The sequence below is a fragment of the Sminthopsis crassicaudata genome, chromosome 1, assembly GCF_048593235.1.
Source record: "Sminthopsis crassicaudata isolate SCR6 chromosome 1, ASM4859323v1, whole genome shotgun sequence".
Lineage (NCBI taxonomy): Eukaryota > Metazoa > Chordata > Mammalia > Dasyuromorphia > Dasyuridae > Sminthopsis > Sminthopsis crassicaudata.
Window position 1 is genome coordinate 124,747,568 of NC_133617.1, and position 16,573 is coordinate 124,764,140.

At 30.2% G+C, this 16,573-nt stretch overlaps 1 protein-coding gene across 1 annotated transcript in view; it reads left to right on the plus strand.

Moving 5' to 3' along the window:
- The window catches only part of CSMD3 (CUB and Sushi multiple domains 3), a 1,577,676-nt gene that overhangs the window by 1,253,025 nt on the left and 308,078 nt on the right, over nt 1-16,573 (plus strand). The window contains 1 exon segment of the mRNA XM_074266680.1: nt 1,007-1,123. Within this exon segment, the coding sequence (XP_074122781.1) occupies nt 1,007-1,123 (117 nt within the window).

The window sequence follows — 16,573 nt, forward strand, 5'->3', positions numbered from 1 at the left end:
TTATATGAAGTAGTAATATCTTATTCATTCCTGAATCATTCTCTCTTCAGTGATTTTATTAGATGAATAAAATATCAGTGTTGAGATTATATCTACTTGTCCAATCTCAAACAATATTGACTGATGAGAATTCCATAGTCATTATCATCATCCCCATCAAGCTGCTATTTCTGAGTACTAATCTTTTTATATAACATTTTAAATTATTACATATTTACATAACTGGAAAAAATCACTCAGAACATCAATTAGCCAAGCTGTTTCACATAATAAAATTTATGTACCATAATTTTTGGTTCTAGAATTCCTTTAGACTTTTATTATTTTGTTCAGTTTCCCAAAATATTGTCTAAATTCTATGATTGAGGACATAACCTCCCTCTTTGTTTCTTCTGATTTCTCTGTGACAACTAGTAATATATATGAATTATCATGAAGAAAACTGTTGGTTTGGCTACATGTTTGCCTGCCCTTGGCCACATTTTTTTTGTTTTGTTTTGTTTTTGTTTGTTTGTTTGTTTGTTTTGAGATTGTTTAACCAGGCTTATTTTAAGGCTTTATTCCTGAACAAAATAGTGGGGAAAATATTCCACCTCTTTGCATAATACAACATTAGGGTGCCAAGAACTTCCCTCCATTCCTTTCCCCATATTAGAGGATGAATTGGATTTATTATGTTGTAAATAAAGGAATACTTTGCTTTTTCAAACAGATCACTTCCAATTTTAATTTATTACATAGCACAACAAGAAATATCCTAGGAAAGTTTTAGATGGATTAAAAAAAAATAAATGTCTAAATAATTGACAATAGGTCACCTATTTAAAAATTAAAATAAATGGTCCTTATTGAAATCCAATAGTTATAAAATTTTCTCCTTTCAGTTCTTTATCCTTAAAAACATTATAATTAGGTTTTGGGGTTATATTTAATATAGGATGTAAATATGTAATATATTACATTATGGCATATTATATCATATATTATTTTTATTTTTACTTTTTAGCTCCCTGTGGAAGTCGTTCAACAGGTTCTGAAGGCACTGTTTTATCACCAAACTATCCCAAAAACTATAGTGTTGGACACAATTGTGTTTATTCTATAGCGGTTCCCAAGGAGTTTGGTAAGTAACAGTAACCTTATTATATGGAGTCTTATTTTGGTTATACTTTGTTTTACTGCTTGCTATTTGGAAGTATGTGTACAATTTTATTATCAAAAATGTTTAAGATCAATGAAAATACTTGGTAATTTTTAGCTAGATTTATATTAGTAAGGTTTTGAGGTCATCAATTCATTTGATTTTACAGACAAGTACACAGGTGAACAACAATACAAAAATGAAAACAGGATTGTTTTTAATTTTAAAATTACATTCTATTATGTTATCTTTCAGATGTCTTTAACTTTGGTTTGCACATGAACAATTTCTAAAACATAAAGAAGAATAAGATGAGCAAAATAATAGATTATGCATATGGTTGAAGATAGTGATGTGGCAATACTTGCCAAATAAGATACAGAATATTTGGACTCTGTTCTTGGTTCAAATTCAATTAAAGATGCCCATAAGTCAGTGATATTCCTTTAAAACATCCAGTTTTCAGTGTTTCGGAGGCTATCAGAAAGATAGGAAAGAACATATCTGATCTTACCACTGACTATTCTTCCTTGGCATTAAGGAGACAATATCCTTTGCTGAATCCCCCTTGATTGGAAGGGTTTAGTGTCACTTTTCTGTCTTTCCAAAGCTTTTGAATCTGAGGTCCAGTTTGATGTGGAACTCTTTCATTAGGTTCTGATTCCTTATGGAAAGAATAGTATATTTTGAGAGAAAGATAAAAACTCATTGCACTGAAGGAATGATTCAGCATTAGAATATAGTGGTACTAGAAATAATAGAAACATAAGCTTTTATTCTTAATATCTAGATCAGGATACCTGAATATCTTAGCATAAGCACTTCAGAACAACTTATATTATTAGATTACATCTCAAAAAGAACCCATAATTTCGTGGCTTATATAAAATATACTGATGCTTCCAGTCCAATTCCCCAAAAGCAAATGATATTCTTTCTAGGTTTTTTCCTACTCCATCAGTATGCACAAAGAGCCCAATTTTTGTATGAAATGGTTTTTTTCGAGGTCAAAGATTAATCTTTTATGGATGGCATTTTTATGCAAACTATGAAGAAGGAAGGGATATCACAAGTATCATACTTCCATTGCATAATTGTTTTTTATTTTTTTCTTTTGTTGCTGTTGTTTTCTATATTCTGCCTCATAAAATTTCTCTATGTTAATATATCAAATCAATATTGAGTAGTACTTCCTTGTATGGAGTTTTTTTTTTTCTTTTTGCTTGTGAGAACCTAGTCACACTGCCAATATTGAGTGATAATGTGGGTTAGACCTGAAGTCAAGAATATTTATCATCTGGAATTCAAATGTAATCTCAGATCCTTAGGAGTTATGTTTTCCTGGACACATAGGCATTTATGGGACAAGTCACTTTATACTGTTTGCCCCACTTTTCTTATCTAAAAAAATAAGCTAGAGAAGAAAATGACAAACCCTTTCAATATCTTTGCTAAGAAAACCCCAAACAGAAAACAAAAACTCAGATATAACTAATATGACTTAAGTTTAAATTATTTAATCATTGAATATTAATTGAGTGATCAGTCCATGCCAGATATTCAAGAACAAAGTGGGGACAAGGGGGATTTTATAGAATTTGCAAGTTCATTAGAATGAAGAGTTTCCAGGGAGGAAATTACTTATCCAAATACAAAAACACCTTTTTTTCTGTGAATGTCTTTGACAGTCATCTAGTCTACTAAGAATTTAAATCATTAGTCCTGTGTGTAATTCAAGACTTCCTGAGTCCAAAACTAGGTCTCTCTTTATTGTAGCAAGCTGCCTTTCAATACTCTTATTTTAAATGAAGGTGATGATGAAAAAGAAGTCCTCAAGAGACTTACAGTCTAGTTCATATCTTCTGGCAGAGTAGTACAAATACCTTATTAGGAATGCTTGGTCCTTTGTTCTAAGTGAGAACTTCTGAGATGCATGAATTCTAACTCCTCTTTAGGACCCATCTCTTTAATTTCAATATTCCATTGAGATATATTTAGGACTAAAATAGATAGTGGAAATCATCCTGTCTATCAATTTGTACATGTATATATGCAAAATCATATACACATTTACTTGGACATGATTTGAATTTATTCTCAGATTTATTGATCCAGCTCTGACATCTAATCTCTCATTTCTAATTGCCTACTTCACATCTCAAACTTTATGTCTTATATTCATCTTAAATTCAGCAAGTCAAAAATATATTTTTTATTTCTCTTTATATTTTTTTTTCAAACTTTCTCTTCTTCCCAATTTCCTTATTAATATTTTGGCAACTGCTATGGGTCTACTCACTTTGGCTCAAAAACTATATGTCATCTTCTGTTATTCACTGTCATCATCATAACAACTGGGTTACTCAGTGGTCTTGAAAGTCAAAAATTACTAAATTCAAGTCCAGTCTTAAACATTTACAAAATATGTGACTTTGCTCAAGTCACTTAACCCCTATTTTCCTCATTTTCTATAACTGTAAAATGAGGATTACAGCATGCACTTAGATTTGCCAGGGTTTTTTGTGAGTATCAAATAATGTGATGTTTGTAATATATCAGGGCATCTTAAACTTTTTTACACTCTTAGCCCCTTTTTGACCAAGAAATTTTACATATACCAGGTATATAAGTGTATAAAATGGGAATATAAATCTAACATTAACTGATAACAAATCATAATTTTGTTACCCCCCATACACACTCATTTTTATTCTTCCTATGGGTTCATAATCCAATATTTAAGAAACTTTGATCTATATAAAAGTATTAAAAACTTGGGGGAATTATATCAGCCTCTTGGAGGAAAAATATTTAAAATGTTTATGTATACTAAGCCCAGGATAGACACAATATCTTTTCTAAGCTTCTTATTTCCTCAGATCCAAAGCTTCACTTGCAAACAAAAAATGCTGTATTTGCCTCCTACTGAGGTGAAAAGAATTCAGCCAATTTCCAAAAAAAGTCTGTCAATTTCCTTTTCCTCTTGCAATAATTTTGAAGACAGAATGGTGAAGTAAATATGGAACAGGGTCTCTGAATTATACAGACTTCTGATATCTGCTGCTATCTGACATCAAAAAGTCAATTAATTTTTTTATTGCCCAATCAGTAACCAAATATTAAATATTAAATGGTATTTGCCAGACCTGTTCCAGAAAACCTGAATTCAAATCAGCCTTAGTAGTTTTCTGGGTAAGTCATTCATCTGCTGTTGCATTCAGTTTCTTCATCTGCAAAATGGGGGTACTAATAGCATCTCCCTTCTGGGAATGTTGGGAAGAGTAAATTAAATCACAATTATAAAGCACTTAACATGGTGCCATTACCTTCTAATTACTACATAAATGCTGCATTGATAGAATGGTCTGCTTAACTTGGATTTGTTAATACAAAAAAATCAGAGGTCCAGATTAAAAAGAAAAAAAAAAAATAAACAAACAAACAAGAATTTACCTATTAGCTTTTCATTCTTAAACTGATTTCTGAACCTACACCAAACTGAAGTTATCATTGTTTGCAAATTAGCTCCAAGAAAACTACATAAATATGGCATAGCTCCTAAAATAGGAATTTTAAATGTTTCCCTCAGAAAAGTTTTTTTTTTTATATTTTAGGAGAATAATTATTTTTGTTGTTTTAAACTGAACTAGGAAAATTACTATGGCATACTTAGTTCAAAAGAGAAATCAGTACCTGAGATGACTATGATGTATTATAAAAAAGCTTAGCTATTTTTTTTGTTTCTTTTTTTATCAATATTTTCTTGATAAGAGTGATTATTTATGAAGTTTTTTTTATTCAAACTGTATTTGATTGTAAAGGATCTGCTTCAAGGCAAATTATGGGATAAGAGATAAGTTAGAAGGGTCATTAGCAGTCATCTATCAAAATTCCTTAATTTATAGATGAGGAAACAGAGAGACCTAGAATGTCTAAATAAGATCACAGTACTAGTAAATGATGGAGCTAATATTTCTACCCAAGGTTGTTTTTTTTTTTTTTTTTTTTTTTTTTAAATTTCAGATCCCACATACTTTCTACTACATAGTGCCATTGTCTTTCAAATTTATATTTCTACAGGATATTTAATTGCTCATATGCCTATATTAGGTCATTCTGAAACTTCTTAAATAGAAGAGTAGCACATATTATTTTCTAAAACATCCCAAATAGATTGCATAACACTTTCCCAAACTTCAGTAAACTTGGTTGGAACTTATATATATTGGAACATATATATATATATATATATATATATATATATATATATATATATATATATATATATATATATATTTATTTATTTATTTATCAAAGATAAATTTCTTTGCTTTCTACCTGCTTCTTTGCTTTTTGAAAAATGCCATTTACTGCATTAATTGAGTTCCAGCTACTAAAATTTACTATATTTCTCTGGTGAAATGTTTTAAGAAATAGTAAACAGTTTAACAGATCTTTAGGATGCTTGGTTAATAGTAGATTCTAGTAACATTTTGCATATTTTTATTTTGTTGCAACCTATATAAACTCTAGGGATTACTTTCTCATCTCTGATTTATATGGCTGAATACTTCTCCACCTTCAGGATCCTAGAGACACCTTTGAGGGGTAGATTTTTCTAATACTATCAAGATGAATTTTCATTCCTATGTGTTTTTTTATAATATAATTAGCTAGTTATAATTAGTATCTTCGTTATGGTGTGTGTTGCTCTAGTAATTAGTGTCTCTTCAGAAAGAAAAAGACAAAAAAGAAATGGGGAGGCAGTGAGGGAGACAGAGACAGAGTGAAGAAGACAGAAAGACAGACCCACAGAGAAAGAAAGAAAGAAAAGAAGAAATAAAAAGAAAGAGGGAGAGGAGAGAGAGAGGGAGGGAGGGAAGGAGGGAGGAAGGAAGGAAGGAAGGAAGGAAGGAAGGAAGGAAGGAAGGAAGGAAGGAAGGAAGGAAGGAAGGAAGGAAGGAAGGAAGGAAGGAAGGAAGGAAGGAAGGAAGGAAAATTCAGAAAAAGAGAGAGAGACTGAGACTGAGACAGAGAGAAAAATTCAGAGAGATAAAGACAGAGAGACAAAGAGAGACACACACATACATAGAGACAGAGAGACACACGGAGAGAGGAGAGACAGAGACAGAGATAGAGAGACAGAAAGAGAGAGACTCAGATTGATTTGGCAACATAAATAACTTTTGTATGCATTCCCAGTTCTATCTCAGTAGCCAAAAGAAAGTGATATTGTCACTTTCCATGTGGCAAAGTTCACCAGCTCATGCTATGATATGGAGTGCAGCAAATTTGCTTATGAATGCCAAGAGGAAGAATCATCCAATAGCTACACAAACCTCCTGAATATATTCCCAGGACTAAATTAGTGCCCAATTATAATTCCATACTAAAATGATTACTTAATATTTCTTAATATGAATTCCCCCCATTCTCTTCCACTATCACCCCCTAAAGAAAAATAAGAACTATCACAAATAGAACTTCCATTGCCGCAGTTTCCAGTATCAAAATGATAGCTAAGATCTCGTAAGAGTGAACCTAAGCAGTCAGAAGAATTCTAGTTATATCCAGGTAGACCATGTATCTAAAAAGAGATATTGCAATTAGTTATGTTTTGGGAGCAATAAATACTTAAAAGAGCAATTTACATGGCAGTAAATCACTTATCCATTATTTTGCTTTGTACACTTAAGTACCTCAAGTTGTATGGACATTCCCTTGATCTATCTATCTAGATTAATCTAGATAGATCAACAACTTGTCTATAATATAGTCTTAGAATGTTGCCTCTATGATTTACAAAAGCTTACTAGAATTAATTATATTGATCTGAAAATATTGTCTCTTCCAAAGTCATATATGTTTCTTTGGGTTCTTCCTCTGCAGATACCAAAGTCAATCTCTTGTCCACAAAATAGTCTTTCAAATGCTTTCACTTATGTTATTCAAGATAAACAATCCTTTACTATACTATACTTCACAATCAGTAGTTATCTAATCAATTATATGTATTCAGTCACTAAGCATTTATTATATTTCTACTATGTCAGATATAGTGTTAAGCAAAAGCAGATAGTAATCATTTAATAAATATGTGTTTATTGATTACTATGAAGATAAATATATTCTTAAGGAAAATGTTAATAGATGTGGATAAAATAGATTATCCTAAGGACTTAGACATAAAATATATTGAGTTGCTAATACTCTGTAATATATAAAGATGTATATCAAATATTACTTTAAAAGGAGAATGAGACCCTTCTTAATTATTTAATTAATTAATAAATTTTATTATTATTCAACATTCAACATTAATTAATAAATTTTATTATTATTCAACATTCAATTTTAATTAATTAATTAATTTTATAAGGTTTTAAGTTCCACATTTTTTTCTCCCTCACTTACTTCTCCATTCCCTAAGATAGCAAGCAATCTGATAAATATATACATATATTTTTAATTTATATATATATATATATGCACAATCATTTTAAATGTTTCCATATTTGTCATTCTGTGAAGGAAAAATCAAAAGAAAAAGAAAAATATTACAATGGGAAAGAAAAAAACAAAAAAGGTAAAAATGTGATGCTTTGATCTGCATTTAGTCTTCTTTATCAGGAGACATGGATGGCATTTTCCAGTACAAGTCTATTGGAATTACCTTAGATCACTGTATTTTGCTGAGAAGATACAATTTTGCTGTTACTTTATACAAGGCTTTTCTGTTTCTGCTTATTTCATTCAGTATCAGTTCATATAAAATTTTCCAGGTTTTGTTTCTGAAATCAGCATGCTTATTATTTCTTATAGAACAATAGTATTCCATTACATTCACATATCACAACTTATTCAGCCACTCCTATTTTATGAGAATCCCCTCAATTTACACTTCCTTGCTACCACTAAAAAAGAGTTGTTACAAAAATTTTTTGCACATGTAGGTCTTTTTCCCTTTCCGATAGAGCGCTCTCTCTCTCTCTCTCTCTCTCTCTCTCTGTGTATATATATATATATATATATATATATATATATATATATATATATATATATATATATATATATATATATATATTTTTTTTTTTTTTTTTTTTTTTTGAGGCTGGGGTTAAGTGACTTGCCCAGGGTCACACAGGTAGGAAGTGTTAAGTGTCTGAGACCAGATTTGAACTTGGGTCCTCCTGAATTCAAGGCTGGTGCTCTATCCACTGAGCCACCTAGCTGCCCCTCCTAGATCTCTAGAATCTTAAGGAATAAAATGACTACTTGAAAACCAGAAATGAGCAAATGGAAGTCAGTGAAGTAATAAGAGGCCAAGACAATAAGAAGAAAAGATAAAAAATTAAAAAATAAAAACAGAAAGTGAGATATCTCATAAGAAAAAAACTACTGATCTAGAGAATATGTAGGAACAGAAAACATAGGACTAATCAGACTACCTGAAAGCAACAATCAAAAAAAAAATCTTGAAATAATACAAGAAACAATGAATATTGTCCTAAAATGTTAGAACATGAGGCAAAAGTAGAAATTAAAAAAAAAAAAAAAAAACTATCAATCACCATATGAAAAATAAATTACAAGGGAAATCTACAAAATAACAGCCAAATTCCAAAACTCCCAGTTGAAGGAGAAAATATCATAATCAACAAGAAAAAAAATTCAAACACTGGAGCCACAATGAGAATCACATCAGACCTAAATATCACAGGTTTTGGAACATTATATATCAAAGAGCAAAAGAACTGAGGTTGTAGCTGAAAATATCTTACCAAGAGATGTTAAAATCAATCATACAATGACAACAACAACAAAAAATGTATATCTTCAATGAATTGTCAGATTTTCAGGATTTTGTTGCAAAAGACCTAAACTTAATAAAAAAAATTGACATAGAAGATCAAGAAAAATGTAAGATAACCAAAGACTAATTACAAAATACTAAATAAAGACATTGTTACTTTTTATGTGTGGAAATGAAAACAAAATGTCTAAGATTTTCATTAGTAATTGAGTAGTTCAAAAGAAAGACTGCAATAGAACTGAGAATAATGTGAATTTGAAACAGTATAGGGAAAGGTCAAAAGAGTAATTATGTTATGTGAATGAAAGAATTAGAGGAACAAGGCTATTAATTCTGAAAGAAAGGCTTAAAAAGGAATTATACATATATATATATATATATATATATATATATATATATATATATATATATATATATATATACATTATACAGAACATTACATTTTGGTGCCCAACGTGGGACAAGGACTTTTGCTTTTCTTGACAAGGACTTATTCTGAGTCCTTCAGAGGAGCTAGCCCAGACCTTCACATTTAAGGTCTTATTCTGAGCCCTTCAGAGGAGCTAGCCGGGACCTTCGCACTTGTCCATACACTTAATTCTCAGTAAGGTATTCTACAACTTCACAACTTAGCAATGAAAAAAAATTCTTGAAATTATTATACTATTCTCACTTGATTAAAACATGTTATTGATCTACTTTGATTCTTTTATTTGTGGAGGCAATAAAGATTAAGTGATTCACCCAAGGTCACAAAACTTAGTAAATAGCTGAGACTGAATTTGAATTTAGGTTCCACTGACTCCAGAATCAGTTACTTTATCCACTGTATTACCTTGCTGACCCACATTCTATTATTCTTGATGTATATTTTTTAGTAATTAATATAGTTTTGAGTCAATAATTCAATGAGTTAGTATTTCATGCCTATAATTTAATGATCCTGTATTTTAAATGATACATATATAAAAATAAAGTTTGTTATTTTTTTCTGTCTGCTAAGTATACATGTCAAGAACTGGCATGTAAAAATTTATATCTATTTAAATGCTATCCTTATATAATTTACTCAATTGTGTTAATACCATTTGAAAGTTTATTTAAAAAAAAGAAAAAAAAACAATTTATCTCCTTGAAAATACTGAATCTTATAGCAATCAGGAGAAATTGTTCCTAATTTTTTTTTAGCATAAAAAGAAAAACCTCTGTCATTTCTGACTAGAATACTAGAATCAGTGAAAACTGATAATCTTGTAGATTATACAATTAAAGCTTTGATAAAGTGGACTCTATATTATATCATTAAACTTTGAAGTTGAGATAGTGACATCCTTTTTAAATGGAAAAAGGTTAAGAAATTCATCCAAAAAATGGAGATAAACATTTCATTAACCTGAAAATTGATCTGAAAATCCATTATTTAAAATTAATGCTAGACTTAGAAAAATGGACTGTTTGTTAAAGTATACTTTATATGTAATGGTAAATTTCATCTTTTCATAATGAAAACAATTTTAAAATATTTAGCACATAATTGTGAATACAGTTGATTGCAAAAACCTGCAACAAGTGTAATGCTGGAGAAGCTGAGGCAGGATAGATATTAGAGAACAATTAATATTTTATTTAAAAGGAAGACATTTAATAGGACCAAATGGATCCACGGTTTGTTCACAGGGCTGAATGATACTTTAGTCTCCAAGAATCCAGCAGCAAATGTCAGATACAAGATTCTTTTATAGGGTAACAAGAACATTACATAATGGGTGAGATATCTGGATGAGGATTAAGTAATGGGGGAAGGCACCAGAATGACACAATATGTACTAGATCCAATGTACTAGAGAGGCTCCTGATATTCTAATGATATCTAAAATGGATAGACCTTTATCACATCAAATATTAAGAAGGAAGGATTATAGCCTGAATATATAAGACCTTTATTCTACTACCATTAGGAGGGAATGATTATGGCCTATGATTTTGGGGCAGAGTAACTGAGGACAATTAGGGAAACTGAGTGAGGACATTAAAAGGGACTTGTGGCACAACACAAGAAGATGAAATTATTTGCATTTTTGACTCTATTTTCTTTTTACCTGAGTCTAATGTTGAGGAGTCTTATCTGATTCCCACTGTGTGCCTATTGCTAACAGTGAATTAGGAATCTTTTCAAATTCATTCAGGTTGGCAACTTGAATTTTTTACTGTCTTTGTACCTATTTTTAATATTAACTGCCTATTGAGCAAATATGTTCTGTCCATTATAATCTAAATTTACCTCAATAAAGAACATGAGGACAAAATAAAATCAAGTAGTTATGATGCTCTTATATCAGCTAATATATTTCCTGAACACATCTAGCAATACAATCCTATTCTTTCTTTTATCCTCTCTTCCCCAAAACAGATATTTCTGCCTAATTATTTTTATTTTTCTTTATAAATGCAAGATCAGACTTGGCAAAATCTGTCTTCCCCATTGAAATTAATGTGGTTTTTAAAGTCTTCAACAAAAGAGTTTTTTTTTTAAATGAAAAAAATTGGGGCAGCTAGGTGGGGAAGTGGATAGAGTACCAGCCTTGAATTCAGGAGGACCCAAGTTCAAATCTGGTCTCAGACATTTAACACTTCCTAGCTTAGTGACTCTGGGCAAGTCACTTAACCCCAACCTCAGAAAAAGAAAAATAAATAAATAAATAAATGAAAATAAATTCCTTTGTTTACACTATCCTTCAAAATAGTTTTCTCTGATTCAAATGTTCTCCTTTCAATCCAACTTCTAGTCAACTGACAAACTGATTTCTCCCACATACACATCTGAATTGTATTTTATCTTTTTTATATATGAATATTAACTTTTTAATAACATATTTATGATTCATGTTAATACAGAAAAATCAGAACAAAAATGAAAAACCACAAAAGAAAAAACAAGAACAAAAAAAGAGTAGCTTTTGATATAAACTGTTGATATAGATTTGATCTCCATATTTCTCTTCCTGGATGTAGATTGCATTTTCTATCCAAAGTTTATTGGGATTGCCTTGTTTTCATTTGTATTTTTCTAATCAATAGGGATTTAAAGCATTTTTTCATATGATTATACATGACCATAATTATATCATCTGAAAATTGTTCATATCCTTTGATCATTTATCAATTGGGATTCTTTATATATTTTAGAAATGAGATCTTTATCAGAGAAAATGCCTTTAAAGCTCTTTTCTCAACTTTTTATTACCCTTTCCATCTTGTTTCCGATGGTTTTGTTTGTGCAAAACCTTTTTAATTTAATGTAATCAATTTTCCAATTTGCCTTTCATCATGTTTTCTAGTTCTCCTTTAGTCAAAAATTCCTCCCTTCTCCAAACATATTATAAGTAAACTATCCCTTGCTCTCCTAATTTGCTTATAGTATCACCCTTTATGCCCAAATCATACCCATTTTGATCTTATTTTAGTATGGGGTATGAGATTTAGGTATGAGTTTCTGACATATTACTTTCCAGTTTTGCCAGCGTTTTTTTTTTTTTGTTGTTGTTGTTTGTTTGTTTTTTCAAAAGAAAATGTTTTTAATCACTGAAGATACAGATTGGGGGTTTATCAAAGACTAGATTACTATTTTCAGTGATTATTATGTCATATATATATATATATATATATATATATATATATATGTATATATATATATATATATATATATATATATATATAAATTATTCTACCAATCTACTACTCTATGTCTTAGCCAATATTAAATGGTTTTGATGACTGCTGCTTTATAATAGAGATTTAGGTCTAGTACTTCTAGGTCACTATCCTTTGTATATATTTTTAAAAATTATTTCACTAGATAATCTTGATTTTTAATATGTCTAATTTTTTATAGTTCAACAAGATATTTTTGAAATTTAATTGATATTGTACTGAATAAGCAGACCAATTTAAGCAGAACTGTCATTATTATATTAGCTTAGATTACCCATGAGCAATTGATAGCTTTCAAATTATTTATGTTTGCCTGTTTTTGTGTGATGAGTTTTGCAGTTGTATTCATATGGTTCCTGGGTTTATCTGGGCAGATAGACACCTAAATATTTTATTTAGTCTACAGGTAATGTAATGTAAATTCTCTTTCAATCCCTTGTTGCTAAGCTTTGTCAGTAATATATAAAAATGCTGATAATTTCTGTGGATTTATTTTATATTCTTTATCTTTGATAAAGCTGTTAATTATTTAAGGTAGGTTTTGTTAGTCTGGGAAATTTATATTTTTGTAAATATTCATCCATTTTAACTAGATTGTAAGACATGCTAGCATACATTTGGAGAAAATGGCTCCTAATTATTCCTGTAATTTCTTTTTCTTTAATTTCATTTTCCTTGTTTGAAAATTCAAACTTTTCATTTTTGATGCTAATGATTTTTTTCTCTTTTTTTTTGTAATCAAATTAACCAAAATGTTTATTTCTTTTTATTTTATTCACAAAACCAATTCTTACTTTTATTATTTTGTTCAATAATTTTTTTAATTTCAATTTTTTGGTTTTCAAAATTTTTAAATTTCTGTTTAATTCATTTTTTTTAATTTTGTTAGTTTTTTTAGTTGCATGCTTATTCATTGATCTTTGTTTTCTCTATTTCATTCATATAACTAGAGACATAAAATCTTTCCCTAAGAACTTCTTTGGCTCTCTCCCATTAGTTTTGGTATGTTGTCTCATTATTGTCATCCTCTTGAATGAAATTATTTTACCTACTCATTCTTTAGAATTAAATTGTTTAATTTCCAAGTGGATTTAAGTCTATTTTTGCTGTCCCTTTATTAAATATATTTTTTATTGCGTGGCCCAAAAAGGAAGCATTTAAAATTTGTGCTTTTCTGCATTTGATTGTGAAGTTTTTATGCCCTAATACGTGGTCTTTTTTTTGTGTAGGTGCCATGTACTGTTGAGAAATAGATATATTCCTTTCTGCTTCTATTCAAATTTTCTCCAACAGTCTATCATATCAAGATTTTCTAGGATTCTATTAACCTCCCTACTTTCTTTCTTGTTTATTTTGTGATTATATTTGTCTGATTCTGAGAGAGGAAGATTGAAGTTTCCCACTAGCATAATTTTGCTGTCAGTGTTCTTTCCTTCCTAGTCTCTTTTAATAAAAATCTGTTTTTATTTTTGCTTTTTCTGAGATCTGAATTGCTGCTACTGCTTGCTTACTTCAACTGTAGAATTTATTCTGTTATAGCCTTTTACTTGTACTCTGTATATGTCTCTCTGTCAAATGTTTTTCTTGTAAACAACATATTGTAGGATTCTAATTTTTAATCTACTCTGATATTTGTTTCTGTTTTATGGTAGAGTTCTTCCCATTCATCTTCAGTTATGATTATCTGCTCTGTATTTCCCTCTATCCTACTTTCACCCTCTATATACTTTTGTTCCCTTTCTACCCTATCCCTCCTAAACAGTATTTTATTTTTAACCTACCCTGACCTCTACCTGCCCCACCTTCTATCATCCTTCCTCCCTTTTCCTTATGCTCCTGCCTTCCATTCTATATAACCCATCCCTTTTCTTTCTTCTTTCTCCTCCTACTTCTTTATAGATTAAGATAAATTTCTATACTCACTTGAGTAATTAAGTTATGCCCTCTTAGAGACAAAAATGATGAGATCAAGTTTCATCTCCCTCCCTTCTTTCTTTCTATTGTAATAATTATTTGGTGTTTCTTCATGTGATCCAATTTGGTCACATTGTATCCCTCTCCACTTCTGCTAGCATAATCCTTTTTTCCACCTTTTATGTCTTTTTCTTTGATATCATCAAATCAAAGTCCATTCACAACCACTCTCCCACTTTAATTATGTCCCCTCTAATTGCCCCAATAACAGATATAGTTCTCAAGAGTTAAAGATATAGTTTTCCCATCTATGGATGTAAATAGTTTAACCTTTAAATTATATAAATGAATATAAATATAATATATATATACATATGCACACATATACATATATATATATATATATACACACACATATATATATATATATATATATATATTTCCTTCTGTTTATCTTTCTATGTTTCTCGAGTCCTATGTTTGAAGATCAATTTTTCTGTATAGTTCTGTTTTTTCCTTTTTTTTTCAAAAGAAATGATTAAAAGTTTCTTACTTCATTGAAGATCCATTTCCTTCCCTGAAAGATGATGCTCAGTCTCTCTGGATATTTAATTTTTGGTTGTAATCCCACTTGCTTTGTGTTCCAGAATATGGTATTCCACACCTTCTGATCCTTTATTGTATATGCTGTCAAATCCTGAGTAATCTAGACTATTTTTCCTTGAAACTTGAATTCTTTTTACCTGGAAGTTTGCAGTATTATTTTCCTTCAGTTTATAGTTTTAGAGTTTTGTCACAATATTCCTTGGTTTTACTTTGTGGGGTCTCTTTCCAGAGGTGTTTGATGAATTCTTTAAATGATTATTTCCCTTTCTGGTTCTAGAATATCAGATGATCTCTTGAAAAATGGTATCTAAGTTCTTCTTTTGGCCATGACCTTCAGGTACACTGTTAATTTTTAAATTATCTCTCTTGGATCTATTTTCCAATTTTTCCAATGAGGTATTTTGCATTGTCCTCCTTATTTTTTTTTTCATTTTTTTTAGTTTGAATGTTTTTTTATGTCTCAAAGAGTCATTAACTTCCATTTTTGCCCATTCTGGTTTTTAATGTATGATTATCTTCAATTACCTTTTGTAGTTCCTTTTCCATTTTATTAATTCTACTTTTCTTCAGTGATTTTTTTTCTTTTTTGCATTTGACCAATTGCATTTTTAAAATAATTTTTTCTTCAGTCAAATTTTTTCTTCCTTTTCAAACTGTTGACTCGTATACATTTCATTTATTTTCTCACTTTTTCTTCTACCTCCCTCATTTGCCTTTTAAAATCTTTTGTGAGCACTTCCAAGAAATCTCTTTGGGATTGAGATTAATTAATATCACTCTTTGAGATTTCTTCTGTGGACATTTTGTCCTCCTCTGCATTAATGTTTTAGTCTTCCTTGTCATTATAGTAGTTTTCTATGGTTAAGGTTATTTTCTGTATCCTACTCATTTTCTTTCTCTTATATTTCCTCTTTTGTGATTTTTATGATAGAGCTCCTGGGGTAAAGGGGATACTGTCCCAAGTATCCTTGCATCTTTGAACCTTGGCACAGGGATCTTTTGTTTGCAGAAAGTAGCTTTCCTGCTCTTTCCAGGAAACAGCCTGTTTTCCCAGAATTTGCCTTCTGAGCCAAAACTGTAGGCTGCCTCACTTGTTTACTCCTCTACTAAGCCAGGACCAATGGTCTCAGTTGTTGATCTGCTGTGATTAAGGCTCTTTCAGTGGTTTTCCCAAATTCAGTCTAAGCTAGGATGAACACCCTTTTCACACTAGTGAGACTGATTTTTCTTGAAGTTTTTCAAATCTATCCAGGTGGAGAGAGATTTCATTCCATCAGACTTTGTTCAGAGGCTTGGTTTTATGTAGTTTTTGAGGGAAACTAGGAGAGCTCAAGCAGTTTTTTGCTTCACTTTGCCATCTTGTCTCTACCCCCAGAAGTCTCCAAACT